Source organism: Sebastes fasciatus, chromosome 23, assembly GCF_043250625.1.
Source record: "Sebastes fasciatus isolate fSebFas1 chromosome 23, fSebFas1.pri, whole genome shotgun sequence".
In the NCBI taxonomy this organism is placed as follows: domain Eukaryota; kingdom Metazoa; phylum Chordata; class Actinopteri; order Perciformes; family Sebastidae; genus Sebastes; species Sebastes fasciatus.
Window position 1 is genome coordinate 3,159,754 of NC_133817.1, and position 12,871 is coordinate 3,172,624.

Below are 12,871 nucleotides of genomic sequence, written 5' to 3' on the forward strand. Positions count from 1 at the left end.
TCTCGTAATATTACGACTTTTTTTCTCGTAAAGTTATGATTCTATTTTTTGGTTATTTTCTTAAATAGTCTTAAAATCTTAAATGAAAAAGTCTTAAATTGTGCAAAATAAATAAACAATAAACAATGTTCCACATTTCTATGATATTATGATTTAATTAATTAGTAGCCTTAGACAGTCAAAATGTGTATTTCATTTTTTATTTTGTTATTATTTTATTTTAATTTGATTAAATATACTTTAGTGTTTAAGTTTTCTCAGTATTACATGAAAAAAGTCAACATCTTTCTTACATTTATTTTTTTTCTACCCATGCTCCCACGTTTATTTTGAAAGGGTCTGACAGTCGGAAGGCGGAAGTGTTTCTTTAGCATTTCGCGGAATTTTCCTTCAGAGCTTCTCAAGATAATCAACCTCTTTATAGCTTCAGTTCACAGTGAGTTCAAGTGACAAACAAGTAAATAATAACACTATTTCATGCAGAACAGAGTCAGCTAACATTGCCTCCTAACAGGGTCACATATCTGCAGGTATTTATCAAGTTATTTGCAGATTAAACATGAAGTTCTGCAGCATCACTGGCTCAGACTAGTTGTAGCGGTAGCTGTTAGCCAGCTAGCAGTTATCTCACTAACAGCTATAGCTGTAAAAACAAATTAAATATTCATAAAGAAATTAAATGAGTTAATAAATAAAGAATTTAAAAATCTATTTGAAAATTTAGTTTAAAGAGAAATAAATAATTGGACTCACAAATTGAATTAAGAATGCAGGTTTTAATCAGGCAATAAAAAGGGCAACTTCCCTGCTGCTTTTACTAAAAGTACTAGCTATTCATTTTGCTGGGTTATTTATTTATATCATTTTAATCACTACTAACTCATGCTTTTATTGCTAATTTGAAGCCTGAACTTTATCCGATGCATGTAAACAACAGTCATTATCTTTGGTGTGACTTCACAGACAATAAATGGAAGGTGGTGGAGATCTAATGCACAGTGATCTGGAGGATGGAGAGCTATTTATGAAGTTATTTGCAGGATTAAACATGAAGTTCTGCAGCATCAGTAGCTACTAACTCATGATGTTGTTTGCTCTTATTGCTAATGCATGGCATAAACTTTAGCTGATGCATGTAAACAGTCTTTGGTGTGACTTCACAGACAATATGGAAGGTGATCTGGAGGATGGAGAGCTCTCTGGGTCCGGCTCGGACGCCGAGATGGGAACTGCTGCAGCACAACCTCGACCCCAGGTTCCTGAAGCCTTCAGCGCTCGGTCCTTCCACGACAGGGCCGCTGCGCAGCGCTCTGCAGCCGCCTACCGCAGCACCGGGAGGACAGTGGAGTCCAGCGACAGCGACCCGGACACGTCGGACGAGGAGGCGGCTGTTTGGCGAAAGAAACGCCAGAAAGTCTCCAACGCTCCCCAGCAGCCTCCTGCATGCACCCCGCAGCCGACGCGCATGTGCGTCCCCGTCTCCATTCCCGTCTCTGGCGCACAGGGAGGCCGCAAGGTGAACAACATCTGGGGCTCTGTGGTGCAGGATCAGTGCCAGGATGCCATCACTGCAGAGCTGGGCATATTCGGCATGGAAGGGGAAGTCAGCATGTCCAGCAGAAACGTGGAGACTTACAACTTTGTCCTGGCGCGTAAGATCATGGAGAAGGAGAGGCAGATGGAGAAAGAGGCAACTGAGGATGGAGAGGTGAGCATGCTGGACGCCCAGCTGGAGGAGTACATGAAGGACCGGGGCTCGGAGGAGAGGCCGGGAGGTGATGCCAAGAGGAAGAGGTCAGCTAAGGAGAGACTGGGCCCCAGGGCGGAGATGGACATCAAGGGCCGGTATGAGATCACAGAGGATGACCCTGATGATAAGGTGACAGATGAGATAGCACACAGGCTGCATGAGCCTAAAAAGGACCTGATAGAGCGCGTCGTGAGCGCCATCGGAAAGAAAAAAGCCATAGAGCTGCTGGGAGAGACCGCCACGCTGGAGGAAAGCGGTGGCGTGTACACAATGGATGGCAGCAGGCGACGGACGCCCGGCGGGGTGTACCTCAACCTGCTGAAGAACACGCCCAGCATCAGCAAGTCCCAGATCAGGAAGATCTTCATCGAGGAGCACCAGAAAGAGTGCAAGAGCAAGAAGGCTGCGCAGAAGAGGAGGCGGCACATGGTGGCCAAGAAGATGAAGCAGGCCATCGGCACGCTGAACCTGCAGGAGCACGACGACGTCTCCAGGGAGACTTTCGCCAGCGATACCAATGAGGCCTTGGAGTCGTTGGAGGAGGCTGCGGAAGAGGAAGAGGAGGGTCAGGAGGAAGCTGCTGTGGGCACTGAGGAGACGGCAGCGGTGGTCTACAACTCTGCAGACCTGGAGGTCTTCTGAGAGACGCCTGCCCTCTGAACTCTGAAGGACATTTAGGATTAAAATTACAACACAACAATGAAAACACTGTATAAGTACGTTCTCTACTGAGTACAGAATCTCACCTGAGTGTCCTTTTTTTGTTTTTTTACCTTAGCAATAAAAGGAGAGCTTATGTTAACAGAAATATTAGTTTTGTTTGGTACAGCATGGATTTGTTTCATTTCAGCTCATGTTAACACTGTCCGCAAGTTAGTGTGATTTATGATACAAAATGTTTGTTTGCCTTTAAATCAAATTCTTAATTATCAAAAAAAGTTGTTATGTTGAGAGCACTCTTGTTGATTTTCAATTATGTTAACTTTCTTTGTTATAATATCTATCAGGATATAATTAGGTCTTGGTTTTATTAAATCCATTTGTGTGGAATATAAATAAAGATGACTTGGGTGAAATTGCTTAAAACAGTAATTGGATTGCTCTTTTTTTTTTTAATGCTGTTCACTATAAGAAAAAGAATAATTAAGGCTAATTTTTAGCATTGTGATACAGATTCAGCCCCTGATTTATTAGCATTTTCAGCAGGCTGATTATTATAGAGAAGGGTTTATTTTGTACTGTAAAAGAGCCAGAGAAGCAGAAAACTTCAAGGCAAAGATGCAGTAGTTTGGACAGCTATTGTAGTGCAGAAGTTTGTCCACTAGATGGCAGTCACACTATTTCCCACAACTAAATGCCTCATGTTTAGATAAAGTATTGATTCCTGAAAGCACAATACCAAAAGAAGTTGAATAATATACTGTAGGGAGAAATACTGTATACGAGAAGAAGCATGTGATGGAAGGTGCTATACACAATATACAAAGTGTACTGTAACATCAAAATCAACTCAGGAATTAAAATAAGAAAGATAACTAAACTTACAAATGAAAAGGAACAGTGTGTAGGATTTAGGGGAATCTATTAGCAGAAATGGAACATCATTTTCACGAGTGTATAATCACCTAAAACTAAGAATCATTGTGTTTCCGTTAGCTTAGAATGAGGCCTTCATATCTACATAGGGGGCCTTTCTCAAACCGGACCCCTTAAAAACAACAGGTAACGCCACACGCTGCTGACGTTCAATGTGTAACCCGGGCTTGACACACTGACAGCTGTTGTTGCCTGTTGGGCTGCAGTTTGCCATGTTATGATTTGAGCATATTGTTTATGCTAAATGCAGTACCTGTGAGGGTTTCTGGACAATATCTGTCATTGTTTTGTGTTGTTAATTGATTGATACATATATTTGCAAAAAGCAAACATATTTGTCCACTTCCATGTTGATAAGAGGATTAAATACTTGACAAATCTGCCTTTAAGGTACATTTTGAACAGATAAAAAAAGGTACGATTAATTTGCGATTAATCACGGACAATCATCACGAGTCAATATTTGAATCGCTTGACAGCCCTTATATATATATATATATATATATACACATATATACACACACACATATATATATATCTATATATATATAGATATATATATATATAATTTGGCACAGAGAAGTACTCGTATCGGTACTCGGCATCGGCGAGTACCCAAATGTAAGTACTTGTACTCGGTCTGAAAAAAAGTGGTATCGGTGCATCCCCAGCGGTAGCCCACACAAAACGGACTGGGTTGTCTTATTTCACAGTTTGTGCGTTGGTAGGAACCCCGCATACCCAAATGCATGAACACACTGAAAAAATGTGTTATTCCATGGCATGTTTCCTTTAATGTTCCATGTACACCAGGAACAGTAAACTAGCACAGTTTACCATCCAACATTTGCTTTACAAATGTGAGTTTTTACTCGAGCTCAAAAGACCTCAGTAAACAAATGCCCCCCCGCCCGCTAAAGCAGCTGCATCTAAATCAAAGTAAAAGTATAGAGTCGCCCCACACAGCTCCGGGGGTAGAATGAAAGCCTTTAATGGTGGTGGTGGTGGTGGATTTGTCAGCTGAAGCGCCCTGGAAATGATCATTATCTCTGCTCATGGCTGCCACATGAAAGGCCCAGCGTTTCTGGCAGAAACACGTTTAATAATCCCACCACTTAGGGCTGGTGTTTTATATTTGCTGGAGGATATGTCTCCTCTGATAAGCCGCCAGTGTGTATATCATGATTCCACGCAGCAATCAGGCAAAGCTGATAAAGGTTTGGGAAAGGTGCGGAGATCAGTTTCCTGCAATTGAGTTTTACTGTCGCTTCATCTGCTCACATGCACGGTTTTATTGCATTTGTCACCGCTGACAGAGATGTTCATATGACAGACTTTGCTTTAATGGTAAAAGAGTGATCAAAGAAATGTGTGAGTTGCAGGAGGTGACTGATGTTCTGTCTTGTCTTATTCATGTGGAATTGTTGCACGCAGTCTCTGGTCTCAGGACCTCTGTATCTGTCACCTGGCAACGAACTTGTTGCCTGGATACAACACGCCGTTTCTTATTTCCATTGGATCAAACGGAACCGGGGTTGAAAAGACTTGGTTCTGTGGACGGAGAGGGAGGTGCTGCATGATGTCAGCATTCACAGAGGTTGTCAACAAATAAATGTGTGCAGCAGATTAGCATTATTTTGACAGACGCCGCATCTCTTTGAGCATCTGCTCTTTGAGATCCGTCCACAATCATGGGAGCCGTTTCATGGATGAACGGCTCGCCGCCTGGTATGTCACAAATCAGGAAATCAGAGGAAGCTGTTCAAAGAGTTTTTCCTTCCTCTGATGATCACACGAGCCGAAGTAATCTAAGTTTATCGGTGCACTCCTGCTGACCCATCAGAGCTAATCTTGGAGACGTTGACAGAAAGCCACCACCACAATTAGACAACAGATCCATGATCCGGCACAGAGAGACGGTGTAATTTTCAACGTGTCTCTCTCTCTCTCACACAGTAACATGTCTTCTTCATCTGAGCTACTGCAAGTGGCCAGAAGAACAGCAGTAAAGGTGAGTTAGATAACATCATTAGAGGACTATTGAGGACAGGCAGTGACTCATCACTTTCACCTAAACAAAGGAGACCCAGTTGGGAGGAGAAACCAGACGACGGATCGCATTCATAAAGTGTGTCAGCTTTGGGGATGATGTCACTTCAGTCCAAGGACTCCTATTGTTATTGAGGAACGTTTTGCACATGGCTTATGCACAACTCACCATCAAAGTTTTCCATTCGTTGTAATTAGGGCTGTCAATCAATCGGAAAATTGAATTGCGATTAATCACGATTGTCTATAGTTAATCGCAAATTAATCACACATTTTTTATCTGTTCAAAATGGAGCTTAAAGGGAGATTTGTCAAGTATTTAATACTCTTATCAACATCTATAGTCTAGATAACGCCCAAAAAGCTTAAAGACAGAACGTGCTATTGTTAAATCATTATTCTGTTTTTTTACACATATCACAGCCTTCGTCTGAACATTTAATTCTTCAGGAAATGTTTGTCCTGTAAAATAATATTCTGTATATCAAAAAAGCAGATTCAGAAAACTCTTCAGAAAAATTTAATTTCATGTCATGTCATGACAAACAGTTCATTAATTATTTTACATAAAGGACCTGAAGATTGTATTGATAAATTATAGCACCCCGTTCTCACCTACATAGTTTATACAGTATGTTCATACAGCTTATGAGGCGCGGTGCAAAAACGCTGGTGCTGCGCCGTTATGAGTCATCTTTATGAATCTCCCAGAGAACCTGAAATGGAGATGGCATAAAAGAGTAGCGGAAGTTTGCAAGAAGTGCCAGTACACAAAAGAAGTCACGGTACGCCAAAGAGGAGAATATAGAAGTGCCGGTACTGCATCCCGGTGACTTCGAGCACTGACCTTTATTGTTGTGAAGGTATTTTCTTGAGCCTGGAGTTTACGGCTTGTCACAATCTTTGTGAGTTCCTGGATCAAATAAAAAAACTAATTTGAACAGCTGAGTGAGCTGAGATGGTTGTCAATACAGGCAAACACAACTAAAAACTACTTCCAAAAAACACATCAGAAGATATTAAAGATATTAGTGGCGGAGTCCGCCATTCGATGGATTCAGATTGCCTACCAAAGCACAGGGGATTCATTTTCAGGATTCATTATTCAGAAAATCAACCTGCCCTCCTCCTGGTGAAGCAGTCTCCTGGAAGGATGAAACAAAAATACAAGTTGTTTTCTGCCACTTTGGATTTAATCCAATACACAAACTATTAAAATGTACACCAACCCTGTAAAAAAGAAAAAGAAGAAGAAGTCCTGATATGCAATGTCACAAGCATTCCTGAGTTGTTAATCCGTGTACTTGCAAAACAAATGAAATCTGAATGAAGTCTTTTTTCTTTTTATTATTATTCCTATTTTTTGCATTGTAGTGAAGCAGCAGCTCAAAGGATGTGACAATCTAATCAAATGAAGCATGAAATTGATCATCGGCTGACAAGAAATCCACACATTCAGTTTAAGTGCCATCCTTTCAAGCCGAGCATGAAATTAATCGTACTGGCTGGAAATAAGAGGAAGTGGGAAATAATAATTGTAATGTCTTTTTCTGACTATAACAGCTTATTACTTATTACACAAGCTGAAATATTGATAAATCCTTCAAAATATAGCCCATCTATTTTCTGTTTCAGCCTTTATCATAAAGCTGGTTCACAAATAATTCATGTGGTCAGTATGGCGGGGTTGTGTGGCCGTCACGGGAAAAAAAACACGCAGTTTTAAGTTGATGATGTATTTGTATTTACGGTAAAAAGTAGCTCGTCGTGAAGGAGGTTAAATAACGCTCCAAACTTACGCTTACATTTTGGCGAGGAATAACTGTCATGTCCATTTTCAAAGGGGTCCCTTGACCTCTGACCTCCAGATCAGTGAATGTAAATGGGTTCTATGGGTACCCACGAGTCTCCCCTTTACAGACATGCACACTTTATGATAATCACATGCAGTTTGGAGCAAGTCATAGTTAAGTCAGCACACTGACACACTGACAGCTGTTGTTGCCTGTTGGGCTGCAGTTTGCCATGTTATGATTTGAGCATATTGTTTTATGCTAAATGCAGTACCTGTGAGGGTTTCTGGATCAATATCTCTCATTGTTTTGTGTTTTTAATTGATTTCCAATAATAAACATATACAAACGTTTGCATAAAGCAGCATATTCGTCCACTCCCATGTTGATAAGAGCGTTAAATACTTGACAAATCTCCCTTTAAGGTACATTTTGAACAGATTTGCGATTAATCACGATTAAATATTTTAATCAATCGACAGCCCTGAAGATAATATTTATTCTTGTACTTTACTCTTACACTATCCCTCCATGTTGTGACAAATACCACTGTCAACATTTGAAGATAATTCTACAGTTGGAAGTTGTTCTGCAAGACAGTCAAAATCTAAATAAACATGACAAATTAAGAGTTTAGTGTGTCTTTCCGTTGTGTTTTGCACAGTTGTGATAATGAGTGAGTTCTTCTTCTTCTCTCAGAAATGAGAAACAGCTTGTGATGCTTGTTGCTTAGGTACAGTCTTCATCTCTAGGTTTCTGTCCTTATTCATCTTCGCTGTCAGTTTAACATGAAATAGCTAAATGATTTAAAGATAAGAAGAATCTAATGGGTTTGATGTGCATTGGGGAACGGGTTTTGGTTGGTATTGATTAAGCAGGGAAGAGTAAGTATAAGCTAAAGCACAAAGTCACTTTGTCCAAATGTAGCTCCCAATGCCACTGGTTTCCTTTCATACAGCCCTTGATGAACTATAACTGGCATCTTTTTTGAAGCGTTCTCTTTTCAGTGATGTTCCTCATGGCTTGACGTGGGTGGCCTTTTTTAGTCTCGGTTAAGCAGCCAACTATGCCAGCACTATTTATGACTATCTCCTTACAAAGCTTCCAGCGTGTATGACGTAATTCCAAACAAAAGCTCGCTCTCATTATTCAGACGTACAGTGGCTTAACACTTCTGCTGTGACGTGGGACGACCTTGATTAGACTTTCATAGAAAAAGAAAGTCTCTTTATTTATGACAAACCAAATGTGAGTGGGTGGTTAGAGGTAGGTGTAGCTCAGTGGGCAGAGCGAGGTTAGAAGTTAGCTATTTTTCTGTTTCACTGTTTTTCCATAATGTCACCTTTATCAGTGCTTGAAGTGGAAAAAAATAAGTGCCATTGCCCTTATTCACATGTTGTATATACATGTATTGTACATGTTATACTGTGTCAGTCATAATCAGTTTTACTGTGTCAGTCATAATCCAATTTGAAGGCATTACTTTTGTGACATGGCGTGATATGAATATGCTAAATTCTAAGGAAAGTAAATACTATAAAGCAACTTAAATATTGAAAACAGAAAAAAAGCCCTGAGACTGAATGTACATTTTAGAAGACCTGGCTAGTTGTGTAATGTAAAAATGTAAATACAATAACACTGAAATGAATACTACCTGTTCATTTTACATTTTAATAATTTGACTCAGTCTCATATTTTGTCGTCAGAGAGACATTGGTTTATCTCTAGAGTCAGTTCTAAAGTTGTAGTTGTGGTGGTGTTCTTCTAATATTTTGTCCATACTCAAGGATAAAAACATTCTTAACACCTCTGATTTCCAGTCACACCAGCTGCACATCAGCCATTCTGTATCTGGGAGTTTGCTTTCTCTATGCTCTTATGTGTGTAGAGGTGGTGGAGGGAATGTGTGAATGGGTATGGATGTGTGAGTGAGCTTCTCACAGTTATCTAAAGACCATTCGCCGCGATCAGCGCTACAGCACACACTGGATCACTTCTCTGTGAAAGACGAGCAACGCGGATGCGACAGTGCAGGACAAGACATGTCAATGAAGGAGGAAGCCTCATCAAGTACACAGAGTGATGGATTGCCCCGAGAACACCATTAACTGCCCATTTCAGAGCTGAATGAGGGATCATTTGCATACAAATAGTGTGCTTATATGAATCAATGATGGATGAGCACACCAATATAGACTCCCATCACTGTGTCCACTTTTTTTTCTGCTTGAAGGACACAGCGTCAGGAGAGTCGCATGGCAGAAAAGGTCTAAAGCTGGGAACGCACCGAGCCGACGTCAAAGAACTAGCGGCGACCAAAGCCACCAGTTGCATCGCCTCACGTCGCCATTATCTTGGTCACTCGAACACGCTGCAAAGACGACAGCCGATGGCCAACTACCACGTACGTTTTGCGCCTGCGTGAGATGAAATAACTCTCTACACCAGCAGGCGGTAGTCTGTATTCATCATTCAAAAATGGAAACCGGAAGACGGCGGATATACGAGCAGTTGTTATGATACGTACGTGAAACAAAACTGCATTTACCTGTATTTATTTCCATTTTTTATTTTGATATGTGATAAAAGTACCATCCCATTCTAACAGTATCCAGTATGTTTAGTGTGTTGTAATCATATCAACATATTGGTAAGGTGCCCCCCCCCCCTCCAGTCTACTGACATCTCTCTTTACAAGCTGCTCTCCGCTAAATGTTTTGGCTCGGACCGAGTGGCGTTGTCCTCGAACTGGATGGCGAGCTCATTAATCTGCTGGGTGACATTGCCACCCTCTGTCGTTCCTCTCTGTCCCTCACATAATGGGCTTCTATTATGTCCACCAGTGTGTAATCGCCCAGACTCTCAGACCACTAGGATTGCTTTGGTCCCAGCGTGGCCTCCGTAATGCTCCAGGCGCTGCACATGTCTCACATTTGTCTCCCACATCAGGGAGAATATAGGTCGCTGATAATTCACACTGCGAGCCGGCACGGCAAAAGAAAACTTCTGGGTTTCCAGTCTGTCTGGAGTTCACTGTGACCTGTAAGATGGTGCCTTGTCTTTTCAATATTTTTTGACAAAATTAAAGTTTCAATCAGGGTTTGCTATTAAACCCACAGCCGATGAGAATATTGATATTATTTCTATGTGTTCTGTAGCATAGCCTGGTTCCATACATCTGAATTGCTGCCCAAATCTCAGATTTTTTCAGTGATTCAAGTAGGTCAGTAGTTGTGCTTATTAACGGTTGTTAGGAATGGATAGAAAATAACCACAAAATGAAACAACTCTTAAATCTGCATATTTCTTCCACCCACATGACAACGTTAACTACTCCGACTGTAACAGCTGCTATAGCAAGGCCAATCAGTGTTTTTTGTATACTTTATAGACAGTGTCAACACCAAGGTGCATCACCTCAACAGGTTTGTAAAGACGGTCCAGAGGTCTTCATCCAAAGGAACCGCTCCCTATTAATTCCAGCGAGGGAAAGAGGAGCGCGCAAAGTAAATCTACATGTTCAACACGATTAAGGAATCATTTTTCATATGAATTGCTCCTAATCTGTGCGACTCCTCTGTTTAACATTAATTGGCTCATTAAATCACTGCCAGCAGGCTGACACCAGTGTGAGATTAATAAGCTCCACGTCTGTGATGTGGAGAAATCCTCACAGCGTCGGAGCAGCTGCAGTTTGGATGGATGGATGAGGAATGCAGGTATAAGAACGCCTCTAAATTAACTTTTAAGCACACTCATCATTAATTAATCTCAAATAGAAGCGTTGAAAAGTGTGAGGTTAGAGAAATATTGTTCTTTTCAACAAATGAATCACTGGTCTGTGCTAAAAATAGCCAGCAGAGCAAGCACATCGGTCTACAAAGAAGGTAGATTAGCAGCTATATTAGTCACTGGGTCTCTCCACTACAGTCACAAGTGCTGCTGATTGCTTTTTTTCCCTCCCCCGGAAAATTACTAAAAGCCCATAACAGCGAGTAGGAACACTGTATTACTTTAGCTGGGGGTTGAGTGAGAGCACTGCTTCATTATCTTAGTTAAACTGTCACTCGTTCCACACAGAGGATAAAATATGAATATTATGAAGATTGGGAGAACATTTTTAAATTACATTAAAGGGATTGTTTTTATTGTGTCATTTCAATTTTGACGACTCGATGAATAACTCCACTCCACTTGTATCATGTTTTCTGTGGCTCTGCAGGAGCCTTTCAAAGTCTGATAACTTTGATGTCATCAGTGCTGCCTTCTTGACTGAACTTGAGACTTTAATCCTAATGCAGAAACGGCGCTACTGGTTGCATTGTGGGACACAACACTCTTCTCAACATGGGAGTGGACAAATACGCTTCCTTTATGCAAATGTATGTATATATCTAATATTGGTGGGATCCCGGCCCACCACAGTAAAGTGGTATAGGTGCCGTTGTATCAGAGCCATTTTGCGAGTACGAGTACATGAGCACAGTATCGGACCCGATACCCGATACCCGATACTGGTATCGGTATCGGTGCATCCCTTCATGGTAGTATCAGTATCTTCAGTCTAGCTTTAAAAACGGAGTCCGCTACAACCTAAAAATCACAAGTTGCGTTAATGCATTAAAGAAATTAGTGTCGTTAAAACAAATTTGCGTTACCGCGTTATCCTCGCATTTAAGGGGACTTCAGCAACTCAATATTGCAATTACATAAAGTTTGGGGACTTGTAAAAATAAAAGCAACAGAGGCCAAAATATCTATATTTTTAGTCCATAGTTGGTGTCCAGCTCCGTTTTCAACAGAGCAACCAATAGTGTCTTTCATTAGAGCCTCTGTGCCTGGAAAATTACTGCATCTTTCAAAATTGACACCCCCAGATCACAGTGTAGATATTCCTTTAAAAAAGTCTGTTTTCAAAGGCTGAGTAGTACTCATTATAGCTGTTAACTGACATCATGTAGAGTGCCTTTTAATTTGTAGTGTGACACAGAGGTAAGATAAAGAACTGTTGGCATTAGAACCACAGTAAGATCATTCTCTGTAAATGCTTCAGCTCCATAACACATGACCCATCAGAGATAAACAGTGACCTGACAGCCAACACTGCTTGCGTGTCAGTGGCCGAAGCAGAATGTGTTTGGTCAGACATTGCAGTTAGAGTGGAAGCACATTGGTAGGACCATCCCATAATTGCTATTGTGCTCATAACCAATCAGTTTAGTGAGATTACATCTGCATATTTCCATAACGGAGGCTGCTTTATAACAGCAAGACCATTCACCATCCAATGCACTGCGAGAATAATGTTGAATGAAATGCATCTGCATATCTAGTTTAGCATGAAGCGGAATCATGTTGTTGGCTCATGTGTAAATAATCTCTAACTAAAATCAGTAGAAATTTCCTCTTTAGGGTCACGTGGGTGCTTTTAAAATCTCTTCTTCCCGTGGCTCAGTGGTTTTGTGCTGCACGCTCTACATATTTCCAGCGTTCCACATACAGAACACAGTGTGTTTTATATCAACATATTCATAATGCATAAATTACCATCAAAATACACATCCTGAGGCGAGCGGGGAAAGTTTGGAAGCGGGAAAAGTGGGACTGCCTGTTCTGTACATCAGACGAGCGTGACATCTACCATTTCCATTCAAAAAGATGTAGAGGTTTAAAACTGGGA

General features: G+C 41.0%; 1 protein-coding gene and 1 long non-coding RNA gene across 3 annotated transcripts in view; one reads left to right on the forward strand and one right to left on the reverse strand.

Moving 5' to 3' along the window:
* Positions 1-319: 319 nt before the first annotated feature.
* Positions 320-2,842, forward strand: phax (phosphorylated adaptor for RNA export). Of its 2 annotated transcripts, none has more exons than XM_074625462.1 (2): positions 320-436; positions 1,164-2,842. In XM_074625462.1, the coding sequence occupies exon 2, from the start codon at positions 1,169-1,171 to the stop codon at positions 2,390-2,392; it is 1,224 nt and encodes a 407-aa protein (XP_074481563.1). In that variant the 5' UTR covers positions 320-436; positions 1,164-1,168; the 3' UTR covers positions 2,393-2,842. The 2 variants fall into 2 exon arrangements, with proteins under 2 accessions (XP_074481563.1, XP_074481562.1); XM_074625461.1 differs by having other exon boundaries at positions 390-530.
* Positions 2,843-4,254: 1,412 nt separating this feature from the next.
* LOC141761792 (uncharacterized) overlaps positions 4,255-12,871 on the reverse strand; it is a 41,447-nt gene continuing 32,830 nt past the window's right edge. The window contains exons 2-3 of the long non-coding RNA XR_012592640.1: positions 6,243-6,308; positions 4,255-6,111 (exon numbers count right to left, since the gene is read on the reverse strand). This is a non-coding gene — a long non-coding RNA (uncharacterized LOC141761792). The remainder of the gene's footprint in view (positions 6,112-6,242; positions 6,309-12,871) is intronic.